The sequence below is a fragment of the Dreissena polymorpha genome, chromosome 13, assembly GCF_020536995.1.
Source record: "Dreissena polymorpha isolate Duluth1 chromosome 13, UMN_Dpol_1.0, whole genome shotgun sequence".
In the NCBI taxonomy this organism is placed as follows: domain Eukaryota; kingdom Metazoa; phylum Mollusca; class Bivalvia; order Myida; family Dreissenidae; genus Dreissena; species Dreissena polymorpha.
The window spans coordinates 69,242,378-69,263,049 of NC_068367.1; the positions used below are offsets into that span (position 1 = coordinate 69,242,378).

Genomic DNA, 20,672 nt, shown 5'->3' on the forward strand with positions numbered 1-20,672 from the left:
GATTAATGTTAATAGTTGTTTTACTAGTTGCCACCCAACTGTCAAAATAAGATATGTGTTTTCTCAGGTATGTGTATACACATACCCGGTTTTCTCAACACTGCACATGGTTTCTACCGATTTGTTTTGCACATTTTCCTACGGATCACAGCGATGGCCACGCTTTCAAATAGGTAGAAGGAATCGAAATATAAAATCGATCGTTTTGCCAATTTCTGTATATTCCTTTACAATTTTATATGTCGTCTGCAATCTATTTCAATTTGAGATGGTTTAAAATTTGCAATTTGGTTGAGAGGTAAATAACAAAATTGTTAAGCCTTTGAACTAGAATTGTGACTCTTATTATCCACCATACCTGGATTTTTAAAAAGTAGTTACGTTTTAGTTATTTTTAGAACTATGTTTAGGATATTTATCCAAAAAAGGCAGTTGAATAAAAACTCATTTGTTGTTTTATGACAATAATTTTCTGTGAAATGTTGCTAACTTGACCTTGTATATGTATATAGCTTTGTATTTATTCAACTTAAGGTAGTGCATATCCTTCCTAACTTTAGATTGAGATTTTGTAAATTAGAGTAAAACAGTATTGGTTTTAAACCAAAATATGAATAAAGCTCACAAATATTGAATGTCAAAAATGTGTTTATGTTATTCTATCCGTCTTTAGCTTTAAAATGATATATAGTTTGACCATATTGTACCACATTCAATGAAGAAAAACCAAAGCGAAGTTTTAATGAATTTTATCCCCCCCATGAACCTTAAGAGAATTGGGTTCACCCAAGCTACAATAATGAATGTTTGTAGTAAGTAATTGACTGCTTCAAGATTTTTATTAAATGGTAGTTATTGTCTGTACCATATTTTAAATGACTTAATCAGTGGAACCATATAATAAAATAAAATAAAAACACAACAGTTGGACATATTTATGAAAAGCTTTCAAGTATGTTAATTGTTTAACAAAATATTAAGGTCACAACTTTCTCAGTAGCTCAGGCTCAACAACCCATCCAAAACTAATAATGAATGCATCCAACACATTTGTTGTCAATGTTATTCATTCATGTGTTTAAAATAGAAGATGTATCACTCAGGCTTTTGCTATGTCAGTATGCAATATTCACACTAGTCAATTAGTGCAATTGCATAAAATGGCCAAGTATTACTTGTTAGTTTTAAATGCTGTTTGAGGAAAAGTATCTAATATATTGTCATAAAATTTGTTTATGTAACAAGCTTCTGTATTATCATTATAATTATATTATCATAACATGGCATGTATTAGAGCAATTAAAAATGTGGTGTGTTAAACAATCTGGTTTAAAGTGTTTATCTACAAAGCTTGTTTTTTGCAGTTTAAAGTAATCAATACACTCAGTACCCAATAGTCAGGTGACAGTATACATAGTTACACTGTTTACTCCTATAATACAATCGCCATTTGACGGTTAACTTGGTTGCTGTTCAGTTCGAAATTTATTAAAACTTGTCTGTGTTTAATAACATTGTGTGTGTGTGTTTTCTGGGATATTTAGTGTACACACGCTTGGACATAAATATGTCAATTGATTTTAGTTTGTAAAATCTTGTTTGTTGAAAGTGAATTATCAAAATGGCGACATCTGGAATTTCAAGAAATTATGATTTTGTTAAATATTATTGTTGTACAATCTGCGAGAAAGAACGATCTGTAGAAATAGATGCAGATTTTTACTGTGAAACATGTCTTAAATACTTCTGCAGAAGATGTATAAACTCCCACAGACAGCATGGTTGGTTGTTTTTAAAAAAATCTCCTTATGGAAAGGATAAAATAATGAAGTGGCCACTTTCTAAGAAGATGGAGACTTCTCTTTTAACATGCGTCATACACAAGAGTGAACAAATAACAATGTACTGCGCAGACCACAGTCAGCTGTGCTGCTCTAAATGTTTTGAGCTTAATCACAGGTAGCTTATTATTACTTATTTTATATCAGTATAAATTATTGCATTGTATTACCTGTATGCAACAGGGGCGTCGGAAGCACATTAACAATTTTGGGCGGCGGATGGGGTGGGTATGGGCGAGGGTATCCCCCTCCCGTTGATGGGGGTCTGGCGTACCCCGGAATTTTTTTCAAATTTTAGCATCAAATGGCGCATTTTGGTGCGTTGCTATGCCTGATACCTGACCTTATACACATCTATTGCAGGCATTTTCTCAGTGACAAAATTTGTGACAGACAGACACACGATGGAGAAGTGATCACTATATGTCGCAGTTTGTACTTTGTAGCAGGCAACACAACAATAGGTATCATGTGGGTTGAAAGACTGTTCTTCAGGATTTTTTTGTGCCGAAATTCCGTTTTAGAAATTAGAAATTCGTTTGTTGGTTTGGAATACACATATTGAAATGACACAAAAAGTGGTAAAAAACATTAAATAAGTTTTAAAAATTAAAGAATTACTTTGAGTTATTACAATTAATTCAGGTATCTTGAGGTATCTTTAATTTTGTGATAATAAAGGACTATTGAATATCGGCACATTTGTTTCATGTCATACTTTCCTTTATATTAATGGAAAGAAGCAAAGGCTTAGATCATACCAACAATTTAAGATTCCCAGGTTTAATTACTCAATAATTAAGGGATTATTGTTATAAAAGAGACCTATTAATTACCCCCGGTAACAACATAATTGACACGTACATTTCCGCGGGCGGGTGATGACAATCAACAATACACGTGTCATAACCGCGAAAGCATTATTACCTTGTTTTGTGGAAAAGATATTTTCAAATATATGTGTATTGAAATGATTTTTAAAAAATGTCTTTAATGAAGTTTCATTTTTGCGGAAACTATTGGGGCGGCGGTCGCTGCCCCAGCCGCCCCAGCTTCGACGCCTCTGTGCAATTACCATCATCCATGTTAATTTGTTTGGATTATTCTATTAGTAAGTTATATAAGGTTTTCAAAATCATTTCTTGTGTGCAATTTTTTCTTGAGCTTTAATTTGTTAATTTGTGTTTGTTTGAAATAACATTTTAAAGTTCAAGCATATGAATTACAAGACATTGGCAACATTTCAGCAACAAAATTAATGTAGTATATAGTATAGCAATACCTTAAGGCTTTAATCAACTTGCCTGTATAATGTCTCATGCATATGTTCCTTTACTCTATTTATGGAGGATAGTTCACACTTGATGTTTGCTTGTTTTAGCCTGCATTTTTAACCTTCTCATCGTGACCTTTTCTCAGTTTTGTTTCTTTATGATGGTTGTTTGTTGTCTGTTATCAACAATTTGCATATGAACACTATAGAGGCGCCACATGTCTTGCCCAATATTCATGGAACTTTGTATTAACAGTTTGTGTACATTAAATATACGTCAATAGTGCCTTTTCATCGATTTTTAGTTGGTCGCGTTAGATTGGTCGAGTCATTTGCAGACCTTGTTTTGCAAATCTGTATGTGCTTAGAAGCCTTAGCTATGGTAAGAACCGTAACTCTCTATGCTAGGAACGATTACCGCTGCCCGTCTGCACTGCAGACGACGAAGCAATAGGAGCGTCTGCTCTACTACTCAGTGAGTGTATTTACCAGGTTGTAAGACAACATTGGCCTGTCTAGTGTTTATCATTTAAATCTGTTTTTACATATTGGCTGCTTGCATAGAAAACAGGGTTAAATGCATGTCAAATAAGATTAGCCTGTGTACACTGATTAGCCTGTGTGCACTGATTAGCCTGTACACACTGATTAGCCTGTGCACACTGATGAGTCTGTGCACACTGATTAGCATGTGCACACTGATTAGCCTGTGCACACTGATTAGCATGTGCACATTGATTAGCCTGTGCACACTGATTAGTCTGTGCACACTGATTAGTCTGTGCACACTAATTAGCATGTGCACACTGATTAGTCTGTGCACACTGATTAGCCTGTGCACACTGATTAGCATGTGCACACTGATTAGTCTGTGCACACTGATTAGCCTGTGCACACTGATTAGCCTGTGCACACTGATTAGCATGTGCACACTGATTAGCCTGTGTACACTGATTAGCCTGTGTACACTGATTAGCCTGTGCACACTGATTAGCCTGTGCACACTGATTAGCATGTGCACACTGATTAGCCTGTGCATACTGATTAGCATGTGCACACTGATTAGCCTGTGCAATGCACACAAGCTAATCAAGGACGACAACAGAGAACAACTTCAGTGCCTTCAGCGCTTTGATTATAATTTTGTGGCCGGTTTGTTGACATTTGTAGTTTAAATCTGAGTTTTCATGTAATTTCCAGACCGGGAAATATATGTCTTTGACCCATATCCTGTGACCTTAAAATACTTTTGGGAATGTCTGGTTTGTCCGATCTTCATTAAACTTTTTCAGAGTTTTTTCTATTCATATAGCCACTAAGTTAAAAACTAGTTCCAGCTTTTTAAATACATGCCGGACAGAGGGACATGTTTCTTACATGCTGATGGTGATACCTTGCAAATGCTCTACACGTCACATTAAAAGCTCACCTGAGCACAACATTCCCATGGTGAACTATTTTGATAAAATTGTGTCGTCCTTTGTCATCCTTTGTCCATTATCAACATTTGCCTTTTGAACACCCAAGGACGGAATTTAGTGGAAAATCTTCATAAAATTCATTCAAAACATTTTGTCAGCCACGTTTCAAGTCTGGCCATGTGAGGTAAAAACTAGGTTACATGAAAGAACAATCTTGTGAACACTCTAGAGGACACATTTATTGCCCAGTTTTTTTTATGAAACTTTTTGTCAGAATGATATACCCGATGCATTTTAAACTGGGTTGTGTATGGTTTAAACAAATAGTTTGTTAGATAAAATAAAAAAAGCATGTGAACACTTAAAGACCACATTTATTGTCTAATGAAACTTAGTAACATTATCCAATTAAAATCTTAGCCAGATTGCATTCTTCCTGAAAGCTCAAGAAGAGTATCAGACATTCAGCCCTGAGCAACTATATTTTACAGACCAATACAATATAAATATGTAATCACTTAAACATATTCATGGTCTATCAGAGCAAACATACTTTTTTTATTTTAGACCATATCAAGCGACATAAAATTATACAAATATTTAATACAAGTATATACAAACAGCCAATAATTATGCATGTTTTTGGTAAAAAACAAATCATTCATTTGAACGAAGTACATTACACACTTGTATAGTCCATCTTTATGCAACTTGGTAATAACATTAAATTTTGTTCAAATGATATCAGTGGAGTTCAAAACTGGTCATGTTGGATATAAAACTAGATCACTAGGTAAAATTGAAGTAAAGGTTTGTTGACATCTTTGTAGATAACATTAATTGCACATTTTTTTTTATCCCTCGCCATAGGTGGAGGGATATTGTTTTGGCGTTGTCCGTCTGTCTGTCCGTCCGGCACTTTTGTGTCCGGACCCATATCTTGGAAGTGCTTTGGCCGATTTCATTGAAACTTGGTATGAGTATGACCGTTAATAACATGCCTCTAGAAACAATGTCACCAAGTCAAATCTCAAACTAAATTCTTAACACTCTAGTGGGGTCAAACAATAGACCACCAGTTGAAGTCTTCCACAATTCATGTCCAGGACCTCAGATTATCCCTTAAGGGCCATGATGGCCCTCTTTATTCATGCTATGTTGATCTTTAATTCTTATATGACATGAGGCCTACATTCTTTATAAACAGAAGAAAGTCAAGTGTGGGCTATTATGCAACCAATTATGATGGGAGCTAAACATTTTGAAACTATTATATTCAAAGAAATGGTTTCATAAATGATAACATGTTTATATGCAAGATCAATTTGCCATGTTGGTGCAAAGATTCCTATGTGCCTTCTCATTTCAATGTCATATGATACCTTTTTGCACGAAGGGGGCAAATTATACTTTTGAAAAATCACTTGAAATTTGTCCATTGCTTTACATTAGACTGTAATAAGAATTTATCTCTTGATTAAAAATAATGGAGTTTCAATATTTGTCAATATACTTGTGATTTGTGTTGAAATGGTTGAGTGTATGTGTGTATGTGCTAGTCCATTGTTAATTTTTACAGTATTTAACAATAAGTATGAATTACCACATCATTCTTCATCTATTTATTAATGAAGCTGATGCCAATTTATGCAAGAAAGCAATTAGTAAAGAGGAATTAAGTTCTCATAATTTATCAGGCTTGGCGAAATTGCCGGTCCGCCGGTCCTGACCGGCAGATTTCAATTTGGTCCGGCAGGTTTAACAAGAATGTCGGTCCTGGCCCCTGCGAAGATTTTTAGAACTGTTCTATAACATTTCTCGAATTGTACTGGAACTAATGACTAGAAGTGTTCTGGAATCATCCTTAAAATGCTCTAGAACGATTTAGAACAGTTGTTGAACGTTAAATGAGAATAATTTCTAGAACAATTTGTTCTGAAACAGTTCTGAAGGTTTGTTCTAGAACAATTCTTGAACTATCGTTCTAGAACTATTCCAGAATTTTTCTTGAATAAATTTCCAGAACTGTTATAGAATTGTTCTAGAAATTTTTCTCATTTAACGTTCAACAACTGTTCTAGAACAATTCTTGAACTATCGTTCTAGAACTATTCGAGAATTTTTCTTGAATAAATTTCCAGAACTGTTATAGAATTGTTCTAGAAATTTTTTCTCATTTAACGTTCAACAACTGTTCCAGAATAATTCTAGAACATTTTCAGTATGATTACAGAACAGTTCTAGCCAGTGTGTTCCAGTACAATTCTAGAAATGTTTAGAACAGTTTCGAAGGGTTGCTTCAAATAAGTCTGGAACAAAAATTAATGTTCTAAAACAGTTCTGAAAATGTCCGTAAACAGTTCTTTTCAATTTCTTCGGAGGCATCTGATGGGATCAGGCTCTTCTGTGTACAAGCAACTTGTCACGAGGCTCTGTAGGTGTTTGAGCACTTTGCTCTGAAATCATTTAGATAACAAATGTAGTCACATCTTAAACTAAACAAGAAGTCTAAATGATCCAGCTGGACAGTATTACAAATATAGACATAACGTCTTTTTATTTAGTCAATATTGAGTGTACTTATTATCAAAGTATTAAAACAAATTATTACACATTTGATCACAACATTAGTATTTTCAAATTGAGAATGCTTCAATACAGCAAACCTTGTAAGTAAACTGGTGATGGATAACACAATTTGACATTCAGCACCAACTTAAATACAAACGCAATATATTCAAGACACTGTTGCAGGTTTTTATGATTTGAACGCATTAAATACTGGATTTTATATATTTCTAAGGGATTCAAATAAAAAGTATTAGACATCCAACATACAACTGAGATTTTGCTTTGCAGCATTGATCGTCAGGTCAATCTCTTCGGAGGCATCTGATGGGATCATGCTCCTCTTTACAGGCAACTTATCACGAGGCTCTGTTGGTGTTTGATCACTGAACTCTAAAATCATTTATGAAATGTGTTGAAAACCAAACTTGAGCATTGTGTCTTGCGATCATGAATACTTTTAGTCCATCAAATTTCACATTTGGAAATTCTGGCTAGTCTGAGTAGTTACTCATACAAACAATTTGCTAATGTTATCGAACGTTTGTTCATCAGATTTTTTTTTCAAATAAATTCACTCACCCCTGGCTAGTGAGTGAGTGTGAAATTGGATAACTGTGAACAATGTGTTCATGTTTCATTTATAACAGGGAAAAAATCATATATCTATAGGCAGTGTTGACCAACTGATAAAAAAATACTTAAAATAACACTTATTCAATGGAGGCAAATTGAATTTCTTGAGTCTCATTTAAGTGTCCAACTCACATTCATAAATATTAAAGCCTGTAATTTTGGACTGCCTGCCTGTCACTGAACTGTGAACATGCCTTGAAAATAATACCTACCTTAAGTTTTTTTCCTATCTTAAGTTGCCTCGAAAGCATGCTTAGGCGGTCGCTTTGCTTGCTTTAAGAGAAACCTCGTCATCTGTAATCAACAGTATATACAAATTTTAATATTATTATTATTATGATAATATATTTATTTACAAGATTATTTTTCGTTATCCGAAAATATGATTGCCCGAACCTGTGCTATTTACAACAAATTGTTTAACAATGATCAGGAAGACCCCTTAACTTTAATATTGATTTATTTCAATACTTTGTGTTTTTTATCAATACACAGTGTTATAAACAGTAAGTGAAATATACTTGCTCTACGGCGATTGAAATATGAACATTTTTTAGGGGACATTGTTAACCGAGACACCGCCTCGTCAAATAGGTCCGCGTTGAGCGAACTGAAATATCATTTTGCGGTATTCTCCGGCAGGAATTTATTAACATTAGTGACGAGGCGGGCTTATCGCTTTCAGTCATAAAAAAGTGTTCACACCATTCAAGAACCTTTTAGATTGGTACCAACAAGTTTGGTTATCAAACGAATTTACTTACGATGGATTTCACTGATCACCGCATCGTATGTTTGTTTTTGGTAAGTGGCTTTGATGAGATCTCCCTCCTGGTAGTGAGCAACATCTATTTTGGGTGCGACTACATTTTGTGGTTCGATAAAGCTCATAACGCGATTGAACAAGAAAATAACCTCTGCCATTTAAAAAAAGCGCGCTTATATGCACCCGACTGTTTTTCGTTAATGCTGCTCCGCTGACAGTCTTCGTAAATAAAATAAAAAACCAGTCAGCTCTGTTTTGTTAATTTTGGCCAATGAAATTATCTCTTACATATGGGGTTAGGCTGGGTCGATTTTCAGAGACCCGTATGATGCGGTGCTGAAATAAGCTTTGGAATTTAATTTTCCAACTTAAAATTAATCCCTACTAAATTCATATCTTCATATTAAATGACACATCGAAAGGATAACCATCTTCATGTATCGGAAAAAGGTAAGTACCATTGCTTGATATGTGATAAAGAATAATCAACCAGACAGAGAGTTCTTACGATGCTGTCCGGTAATCTTGCGCAGTTAAGGGTCAATTGGTTTAAAAACATGTTCTTTTATAAACTGGCAACATAATATCTAAATTTATTATGAAAATTATAAGTTCATGTGCTTATTAACACAAAAATAGCTGATTAATTCATTGAAGAACTGTCCGATTTGATTTCAAAACAAACATAACTCACCTCATTTTAAAACTATCACAGTGTCCGGTAATCTTGCGCACTTTGTATAATGACCTCGTTTAGGCAAAATTGTAGACATATGGTGTCCAATTATTGACAAAAAAACATTCCAGAAAAATATTTTAAAAATCAGTTTGCAAAACCATTGAAATTAAATGTGGATTTCTAGTGCAGTTTTTGTTCACTACAAATCAAAAAATATAATCACTATTAATAGTGGACAATTACAACAATGTAATAAAAAAGTACCAGTATGCATGAAAAAAAATGCATAACAGGTTTGATACCACGATCATGCTTCCATAGTGTACAGAAAATATCAAAACTAGGCCATTGCGCATGCGGAGATCATACCAAATTGGTTTGACAGAATGGCGGGAAATGATGACTATGTCGTCTGATGCGATATATTTTCATGGCAAAAAATACCATAACTGATCGGATATTGTGCAATGGAATGCTTAATTACACGTTGGATTTATGAATTCTTAATTTAAAGTATGAAAACGCTAAAGATTGCAGGGAATTTGTGATTCATTTTGAATTTTTCGTAAGAAGGCCAGTGTTTAAGATGTATAGGGATGACGCAACCGGTGTTTAAATGTAATGATCGAATTTAATTTTGCATGGAATACGTAACTTTTAAATCCGTTAATTCTTTAAAATGTGAAATTCCATCTTTCATCACTAAAGAAAACCATACGTTGTCTGCGAGATTCGCAAATGCGAAGTGCGCAAAATTACCGGACGCGCAAGATTACCGGACTTAACTGTACACTTCGAAACAGGGGTTAAGTAAGTCAACGTGTATTGTGGGCCGAACACTATTCTTAATACAGCTGTTATTACAATTTATAAATGGTCCATTTGCTGAAGGGCGAGTATAAGGCAAATGGACGCATTTTTTTTTCTGTTTTATAACTGGTTATTATTTTTTTAAACCACATAAACACCAATGCTTATTTCTTTGAAGATTACACTGCAAGCTAGGCAAGTGATTTCAGTATTTAACAATGCTCAATGTTTACATTGAAAGTCTCATTGCACGCAACTTCAGGCTGGGATTATAGACCTGTGATGCTCACTAAAATAACTTCTTGAGGCCCAGGAATAGTTTATTATGAGACTTTAATCTATTGATGACTAAAAGAAGACGAGACTTGGCAAAACATTAAATAATCTAAAAATTTGTGAAATTAACATTAATAACATGCAAGAGTAAAATGGCATTGGTCACCTTTACACCCATGTATTCTGGAATGCCTGACTGAATAAGGTAAATTACAGAAATTTTAAGAAAAGCATATTTCTAAAACATCATTACAGAAGAAAACACTTTGTTTACATAAAACAAAAAAACAAGTGTTATTTTGCCCGAATTATGTTGCCTTCCAGAAGTAGTTTCACACTTGGTAGTGTGGCTCACACATGACGTAGAATGGCCGTGGTAACTACTTGGGATGCAAAACAACTAGGGGAAAGGACACTACTTGGGAGCAAAACAACCTGATACTGTACAGAATTTAATTTTCTTTGAACATGTTGATTTTTGTAAACCATAATCATTTGCTTGTGAATTAAGTTTCTGTAATTATAAGCCTGTTAATGAGTTAAAGAGTTTATATTTGTTTCAAAATATACATTCATATGTCTTTTTTCCAGGTCCACTGAAGCGTGTGAAGAAACCGTATTTTGATGATGAAACACTTCCAGTGCCACGTTCTACGCACTATTGAAGACAGATTTAAAGTAGAAAAACTACACAAATATCTGAATAATGTTATGAAAAAGATGGACGAAATCCACCCATTACAGTTACCAGAAGCTCCTGTAGTTATTCACCTAATTCCAATAGTTCTCTGAGATTCTTGTGATGGTGAATGTTGAGGAACTCTGTGAAGTCCTAGTGTTTTAATTGACACAAGATTATATGCAGAATTCCGAACAGATACAGTAAAAAAAAAAAATAATGTGTAATTTGGTGACAAATTATAGTCAGTTATATACATGTATATGTATGTGTGTAGCAGAAGATTTTGTAAGGACTTAAAGGAGAAGTACTTTTTGGTATTTCAGGGATAATTTTCTCCAGTTCTCCATAAAAGCTTATGTTTGGATACTCAATAGGAGTGCCTCGTAACGTTGTTTCTAGTGAGTACCCACATAATGTTTTAGGATTAGAAATAAGACAAAGTATCCCAGACCTATCAACAAACACTCCTCCTTAACATTAGTCCTCTGTTTGTGTATGATATATATATATCTCATGATATGACAGCAATATCTTGCAGACACCACAACAAGCAAAGTTTCAATGTGAAAATTGTTTTGAAATATAATTTGAAAGAAGTCAAATTATCATTGTCTGAACTAGTTTATTTTAAATATGTAGAACAATTGTAGGACAATTGTAGACTTTGGTTCTAGACCTGTTCTATATGTGTTCTTATTCACCATTAGAATGTTTGTAGAACTTACTGGTTCTTAAAGAGTTCTAAATGTGTTCTAGAACTACAGTTTAGAACATTTTTAGAAATTTCTTGAACGTATTTTGTTCTAGAAATGTTCTAAAAATGTTCTTGTATATTATTGGAACAGTTTCAGAACTAAGCCTTGTTCCACAAATGTCTGGAATTATTCTAGAAAACAGTTCTGGAACAATTCTAGAACATAAGTTCTAGAACGCGACTATGGAACATTCTAGAACTGTTCTTGATGTTCTAGAACAGTTCCAGAACCGTTCCAATTTCTAGAACAAATCTTCGCAGGGGGGTGACCGGCAAAATGTGAAATGATTGCAAACAAATCTTTTTTTTTTCAAGTTGAAAATTTGAAGAGCAAATCGCTTACTACATCGTGAACATGAAATCGCTCGTTGTTTTGATGTTTGCTGTAGGTTTGTTACGTACAATTAGCAAATCCAACTTGTTACACAACACCTACTTTAAACTCGTTTGCAAAATCGCCAACTGCGTTCTAACAAAAAAGATCTTGATAGCTTTTACATATTTTTCGAGTAGGATAAGGACAATAAAATATGGTATCGTGATCAACACAACCATATGCATACGCCATTTTTCATAAGTGTAAAGAGTACAGTGCATTATGGGGCAGAGCTTTCATTGGACGAGCGAATTTAAATTTAGATTGAATGCAATACGATACATGTACAAAGAAATGTTTTTATTGCATCATATGCAGTGCCATGTAAAAAAACATGCTTCCCGGGGACTTTCTGATACTGGTCAAAAATGAAAATGAATCTCTGTTAACAATTACACTGCGTTAGCATGTAAATAAATAGTCTTTTTTATTTAATTAATTACTAGTAAACGTTCTGAAAAATGAAATGCCTTAATCATTAAATGTCAGGTAACGTGTTTTGTACTGTGCGCAGTATATTTTAACAGCTGCTCCAAACTGCAATCATATTAAAGTAAGAATGTTTAAATCGTTTCGAATAACTTTAATTTGATAATTATTCGGCTTGCACATACGTTATTGAAATTATCGCACCGAACCGTTCTAATAGGGAATACATGTAATAAAAACTGACACGCGAATTTTTCACAACATGATTGACATTACACAACCGATTAACACCAATTAGCTGCCAGTGTAACCTCTAAGCGATTAAAATCAATTTAACGGCCGGTTGAATAAAGAGATCAAGATGTGATCGCTGCCATTTTTGAATTTTCTAGTTAAGTTGTTGTTGCTTTACGGTCTGGCTAAATTTTCTCCGGACCGGCACATTTTCTGAAATGCCTGTCCGGATGACCGGCAGATTTTTTCTAATTTCACCATGCCTGATTTATAACCTTAAAAGAAAGAAAAATATTATAGTAAAAAACACATATTAACTGCTTATGCAAACACATATTTTATTTTATACTTAGATTGCCATTTCATAAGAATTATTTCAATTTGAAACACTGAAAACACTGAATGTCTTAATATAAACACACTTTGTCCTGTGGCACTTTAATCAGTATAATAATGATGAGTTAAATATACATAACTTTATGTTATCCTCATGCATTCTAGTAATGACATTATTAAAGAGTTGTAATATCAGTATAATGAATAAATGCACAATTTGTTGTTCAATGCGGTTTGCATTATTTCCCAAACACACAGTAGATAGATACATTTTTAAGCCCCCCTTCGAAGAAGAGGGGGTATATTGCTTTGCACATGTCTGTCGGTCGGTCGGTCTGTCGGTCGGTCCGTCTACCAGGTGGTTTCCGGATGATAACTCAAGAACGCTTGGGCCTAGGATCATAAAACTTCATAGGTACATTGATCATGACTCGCAGATGACCCCTATTGATTTTGAGGTCACTAGGTCAAGGTCACGGTGACTCAAAATAGTAAAATGGTTTCCGGATGATAACTCAAGAACGCATATGCCTAGGATCATGAAACTTCATGGGTAGATAGATCATGACTCGCAAATGACCCCTATTGATTTTTAGGTCAGTAGGTCAAAGTTCAAGGTCACGGTGACCCGAAATAGTAAAATGGTTTCCGGATGATAACTGAAGAACGCATATGCCTAGGATTATGAAACTTCATAGGTAGCTAGATCATGACTCGCAGATGACCCCTGTTGATTTTCAGGTCACTAGGTCAAAGGTCAAGGTCTCGGTGACCCGAAATAGTAAAATGGTTTGCGGATGATAACTCAAGAACTCATATGCCTAGGATCACGAAACTTCATTGGTAGATTGAACATGACTTGCAGATGACCCCTATTGATTTTGAGGTCACTAGGTCAAAGGTCAAGGTCACGGTGACCCGAAATAGTTAAATGGTTTCCGGATGATAATTCAAGAACGCTTACGCCTAGGATCATGAAACTTCATAGGTACATTGATCATGACTCACAGATGACCCATATTGATTTTGAGGTCACTAGGTCAAAGGTCAAGGTCATGGTGACCCGAAACAGTAAAATTGTTTCCGGATGATAACTTAAGAACGCTTTTGCCTAGGATCATGACACTTCATAGGTACATTGATCATGACTCGCAGATGACTCCTATTGATTTTCAGGTCACTAGGTCAAAGGTCAAGGTCACAGTGACAAGAAACGTATTCACACAATGGCTGCCACTACAACGGACAGCCCATATGGGGGGCATGCATGTTTTACAAACAGCCCTTGTTATTTATATATTTTTATTTTAATAATAATCAATATAGTATTGCTTCTAGAAAAGTCACATGTGAATTGATATATCATACATTGTTATTGTATGTGCCTAAATATTTTTTTGTTAAAATGCCCCTTTAAATTTGTATTATAATTAATATTGTTTCGGGGTAAACAATTGGTTATTGGTCATTTGATTTCTATTCAATCACTTACAGTCTCCTGTGTGGTTGTTTTTCAGACTATGCTTACAAGTAACTCCATTACCTCAGGCTGCCAGAGGGAAGTCAACCAACTTTAAGAACCTGTCTGTCAGAACGGAAAATACTCTTTTACTTATGAAACAATGTCAGGCGTATCAGGAGGACAGAATGATGTCTCTTAAGGTTTCATACAAAGAACATGAGAGGCTTATTGTGGATGGTTTGCGTGTGAATATAGTATCGTATTTACGCGAATGTGAAACCAGCACAGTTAATACAACACATGAACATATGCAATACCCTATAAGTGAAATGCGTGAGGAAATCAAATATTTATTAGCAGATTTTGAGAAAAGCACTATTAAGGAGAAGAAAGAAGAGCTAAACCTGAAACAAGCTCCTATCAAAGTTGTGAGAAACAGCTGCATCAGGCTTCACTATGAATTGTTCCATCTCCATGTAGCCATACCGAAAGTACTGGGTAAACCTGAACTCTTTTTTATTGCCAGTAAAAAATGTCTGGAAAATATACAACAGTCTGATATATTTATAAAAGAGAACTTACCAAACCATGTTTTCACTGTGAATGGGAAGTCTGTGCACAATGTGAAAATGCCAAGTGATTCAAAAACATGCTGGATCACAGCAGTATGTGCTCTCCCAAATGGACAGGTCCTGGTTGCAGACAGCAATAATTTCAAAGTCAAGCTTCTGAACCAACAGTACCAGGTGGTGAGCCACTTGGATGTGAGGGTTGGACTCATAAAGGACATGTGTCTTATCACACCCACTGAGGTTGCAGTGGCTATGCATGATGAGGTCCAGTTTATCACAGTAAGCCAGAGCAAGCTTGCCAAAAGCAGGAAGCTTAAGTTACAACATGAATGTACAGGTATTGCCCACAATCAGGTTGACCTATATATCTGCTCTGGTACTGCTCTGTACAAGTTCACATTGAGTGGTAAACTGGTCTGCACACTCTATGAAGATACATCAGCTTATTCAACAGGTAAGAATCATGGTGGATTCATCCTAATAACATGTGTGATATGTACAGAGATTTTCTAGCTATTTTAGGAAAAAGAGTCTGGTCAAATTGATATTTTTAAAATCGATAAAATGGGACATTGGGGAATTTCGTTATCGACTAAATGGACCGATTTTTTCTTAACATCAAATATTCGGTCTTTTCGAAACTAAGGGCAAACAAGAGTTGTCTCGCATTCAGGTAAGTATCGGGTAACAAGTAAACGAACCAAACGAAAACAACTTATGCATCTCAGATCTCTGAAATCGTAATATTTACTGTTCATTTCAATTTACGTATACAGTTATTTCTTTATTGATTGATATACTTATATACTAGTTTGTGTACATTAGTATTTTAATGCTGTATTGCCATATAACTTTGCAACCAAAAGCTCTTCATCAGTAAAAGTTAAGCACCACTGATAATTAAGCTTTCTGCTTTTAAAACGGTGCCTGTTGCATTATTCAATTGATTCCCAACATTAATTACGTTCCTGTCAAGTTTTTCATTGATTCATTCACCTCACTAATGTGGGTTTATTTTAAATATTGATTGATATTCTTCTGTCACTGTCACACTTGACTATCAGTTTCTGAAAGAAAAATTGTTTTAACAGCAGTTTCATACCAGTTAACTTTATTTTCTTGATTTTACGATAAATACATTATGATATTTTTTAACTGATTTTTTGTTTTAAATATCTTCTTTATAATACTGTGTGAGAGTGTTGTGTTTGGTCATAGTTCAGTGTTGTGTTGTTTATTTTGAATGTCCACTGACAAAATTAATTGACCGGGTTCTTCTTCGAATACAGCACTCCTTCTAGCACTCTCTTGCACTACGGTTCATTACATTCACCTCTGTCGTGGGCTCACGGACTACTTTCTACCGCACGTGACTTTTAGTCACATGATTATAGTCGCATATTCAAAATGGCCACGCCCATCGGCTTTGCTTTATCTGATAGTATTTGAAGTTTACAACTGGGCGCGTGCTATTAAATTTTATTTATGCACATATTTAACTAAATGAATATATTGCAATATTAACAATGAGTCAAAGCTGTATATCTGTATTAGAAAATAATATACAGAAGCATCAATAATTAGTTGCTGCTTTGACAAGATTTTGAGTGAATGAGAAATGTTAAATATAAATATTGACCAAAGTAAACAGTCTGTTGATGTTTTACCAATGCAATGCCAGTTTGGTACACATAGACCCTGAAGATGTTTACTCAAACTAATTCTATGGTAAAATACACATCTTAAAATAAATTGCAGGCCAACATCAGTACAGTTGTTTTGTTATTGTTGTTTTAACAACATACATGTACATTTCATTGTCCCATGCTTATCCTGAAAGGGGACAACTGGAAGCATCTATCATACACTTACAAGTTCATTCAGGAATATGTTTACAAATACAAAATTATATAAGAGAAATATGACAATCTGTCAAAGAAGAATAGTATCAAAACTTCACAGAATCAAATTATGCTGCTATAACATAAATTCAATTCTTTACATGATCTTTTAACTAAATAATAAATTGCAATACTTGTAATACTCATGCCTTTTCCCCGGCTCTTTAAGCACCTTAGTGCCTGAATCTTTAATTTATTACTTTATCTCACCAATTTGTGTTGCTGTAATTCTTCAATATCATGAAAGACATTAAAGATTCATCAGGTTTTTAAAGGCTGATTAGTTTACTTATATTTGTTCAATTATTGCACTTTCTTAAGTACAGTGCCTAACATGAAATTAATTCAAAGGAGTAACCCAGTATACTGTAAATCACATATTTTCTCCTGTGCAAATGTCTGGAAAAAGATCTGCATTGCTGATACAGTAGTGCATGTCCTTGTTTTGTTCAATGTCAATATCATTATTCAGGATATTCAGAAGGTTCAGCAATGCATCAAAGTACACACATTTAAACAAACTTGATTACATATAACAGGATTTTTTAGGTATTCTTCGCAAGTGTAGAGGATGAGTTTAATAATAGAAAGCAATACGAGAAAAAGGGATGGTGGGGTGTTAATTTGAATGTCCTTAATTAATACTTTTTATGCCCCCGGATCGAATGATCTGGGGTATATTGCTTTTGGCCTGTCTGTCTGTCTTTCTGTCTGTCATTCTGTCCCAAAACTTTAACCTTACAGTTAAGTTTTGTAATAACTTTTGAAATATTGAACATAGCAACTTGATATTTGGCATGTATGTGTATCTCATGGAGCTGCACATTTTGAGTGGTGAAAGGTCAAGGTCATCCTTCAAGGTCAAAGGTCAAATATTTCAAACTTTTATATAGTAAAGTTTTGCAATAACTTTTGAAATATTGAACATAGCAACTTGATATTTGGCATGCATGTGTATCTCATTGGGCTGCACATTTTGAGTGGTGAAATGTCAAGGTCATCATTCAAGGTCAAAGGTAAAATTTTTAAAACATTACATAGTAAAGTTTTGCAATAACTTTTGAAATATTGAACATAGCAACTTGATATTTGGCATGCACGTGTATCTCATTGAGCTGCACATTTTGAGTGGTAAAAGGTCATGGTCAAGGTCATCCTTCAAGGTCAAAGGTCAAAAATTTAAAACTTTACATTGTAAAGTTTTGCAATAACTTTTGAAATATTGAACATAGCAACTTGGTATTTTGCATGCATGTGTATCTCATGGAGCTGCACATTTTGAGTGATGAAAGGTCAAGGTCATCCTTCAAGGTCAAAGGTCAAAAATTTAAAACTTTAATATAGTAAAGTTTTGCAATAACTTTTGAAATATTGAACAAAGCAACTTGATATTTGGCATGCATGTGTATCTCATGGAGCTGCACATTTTGAGTGGTGAAAGGTCAAGGTCATCCTTTAAGGTCAAAGGTAAAAAATTTCAAACTTTAAGATAGTTAAGTTTTGCAATAACTTTTGAAATATTGAACACAGCAACTTCATATTTGGCATGCATGTGTATCTCATGGAGTTGCACATTTTGAGTGATGAAAGGTCAAGGTCATCCTTCAAGGTCAAAGGTAAAAAATTAACTTTTTCACTATTGAAGATAGCAACTTGATATATGGCATGCATGTGTATCTCATGGAGCTGCACATTGAGTGATGAAAGGTCAAGGTCATCCTTCAAGGTCAAATGTCAAATTTATGGCGTCTGTTCATCTGAAAACTTTTCCATTGGTCATAACTTTTTCAATATTGAAGATAGCAACTTGATATTTGGCATGCATGTGTATCTCATGGAGCTGAACATTTTGAGTGGTGAAAGGTGAAGGTGAAGGTCATCCTTTAAGGTAAAATGTCAAATATATTGGGGTCTGTTCGTCCGAAAACTTTAACATCGGTCATAATTTTTTTAATATTGAAGATAGCATTGATATTTTGCATGCATGTGTATCTCATGAAGCTGCACATTTTGAGTAGTGGAAGTTAAAGGTCAAGGTCATCCTTCAAGGTAAAAAAAACAAAACAAAAATCAAAGGGGCATTCTCATGAAACTGCACATTTTGAGTGATGGAAGTTCAAGGTCAAGGTCATCCTTCAAGGTCAAGGTTATCCTTCAAGGTCAAACAAAAATTCAAAGCTGCGTTATCATGAAGCTGCACATTTTGAGTGGTGGAAGTTCAAGGCCAAGGTCATCCTTCAAGGTCATTCTTCGAGGTCAAAGGTAAAAAAATATATTTCAAAGCGGCGTTCTCATGAAGCTGCACTTTTTGAGTGGTGGAAGTTTCAAGGTCAAGGTCATCCTTCAAGGTCAAAGGTAAAAATTTTTTTTTTTAATTCAAAGCGGTGCACTAGGGGGCATTGTGTTTCTGATGAACACATCTCTTGTTTCTTTCATACACTTGCATACTTTTCCATTAATAATAAATGATTAAAATAAAAAGGAAAACACAACTTGACTTTTAATGTTTAATCCCTCATGTTCAGCTTTATTTATTTTTCAACATACAGTACCATACCAATAGCATATTTTTGAGTCTCTTTTCAATCTAAACAACAATAAATATACATGCACATGCAAGCACTTCAAGATAAAAATATTCTAGCATTAAAATTTGATCTAACCATTTTATCTATATGAATGCTATTCATAATCATGAATTCTATTATTATGAATGGGTACATAATATTGCACTGATAAATGTAAACATTGATTGGAGTGAAGTTTATTCATTAAACAATAACTGTGATAATTTACTAATTACTATTATATTGTAATAATTACAATTAACTTATTAAGATAATCAATGTTTATAGTATTTTTGTTTAAAAAATATATTATTTATATTGTGAATAATTTGTATATGGGGCCTATTGTACCACAAGCTGTTTCAGAATATGCTTGGAATTATAAAACTTTAAACAAATTTCATGATACATGTACATTACATTAAGAATGGTTCTAAATGTAATATTAGTCATGTATCAAAATTAAAGATAGCACCTATATCCTAGTAAACCTGTTTAAAGGAAAGTGTAAGAAAATTTGACCTCTTTTCAAATGAGTTGACTGGAAAGTATTCTCTCTTGAAAAGCAAGGGCAGGAATTGAGAATTCAGCAACGTTAAGCATTTCATTTATCATAATTTATTATATCTGTAAGTGGCAATACAGACCTAGAACTGCAGTTTATACATTTATAGTTTTAAGCATTATAACAAAGAAACAATCATCTACTATTCTACATGTACATGTAGGTTACGGTAGTCAATTTACTCATAACTTGATATAAAGGTCCAATAGTATGATCGCACAATGGTGGCAGTTCCAAATTAGCAGGTTACAGGTAACCATAAATAGTGATCAAGAAATTAACTACATGTTTATTAATTGTACACATGTAAACAGCATAATCCTAGACACTGGCCCTGATAGCCAGGGGTAAAAGATTCGAGTTCCGGATTAGCTGTACAGTTGTCCCATCCTGCAACATTTGGTGCCCAATGTGGGACCATGGCACAATCTATTCAACAAAACCTGTTCATGGTTTGAATGGATCCAGTTTACAATGATCCCGTGACTCAAATTCTCGAAAAAATTCCAGCTTGGCAGAAGAAA

General features: G+C 34.3%; 1 protein-coding gene across 1 annotated transcript; it reads left to right on the plus strand.

Moving 5' to 3' along the window:
• Nucleotides 1-1,291: 1,291 nt before the first annotated feature.
• Nucleotides 1,292-17,200, plus strand: LOC127854748 (uncharacterized). Its single transcript, XM_052389804.1, has 3 exons — nt 1,292-1,959; nt 14,599-15,355; nt 17,186-17,200. The coding sequence occupies exons 1-3, from the start codon at nt 1,622-1,624 to the stop codon at nt 17,198-17,200; spliced, it is 1,110 nt and encodes a 369-aa protein (XP_052245764.1). The 5' UTR covers nt 1,292-1,621.
• The last annotated feature ends 3,472 nt before the right edge of the window (nt 17,201-20,672 follow it).

Bases quoted from the DNA above. Each gene is read 5' to 3' on its own strand.
- LOC127854748 (XM_052389804.1), top strand. From the start codon at position 1,622: ATGGCGACATCTGGAATTTCAAGAAATTATGATTTTGTTAAATATTAT. The intron at 1,960-14,598 runs GTAGCTTATTAT...GTTGTTTTTCAG, and splicing joins TGTTTTGAGCTTAATCACAG to ACTATGCTTACAAGTAACTC.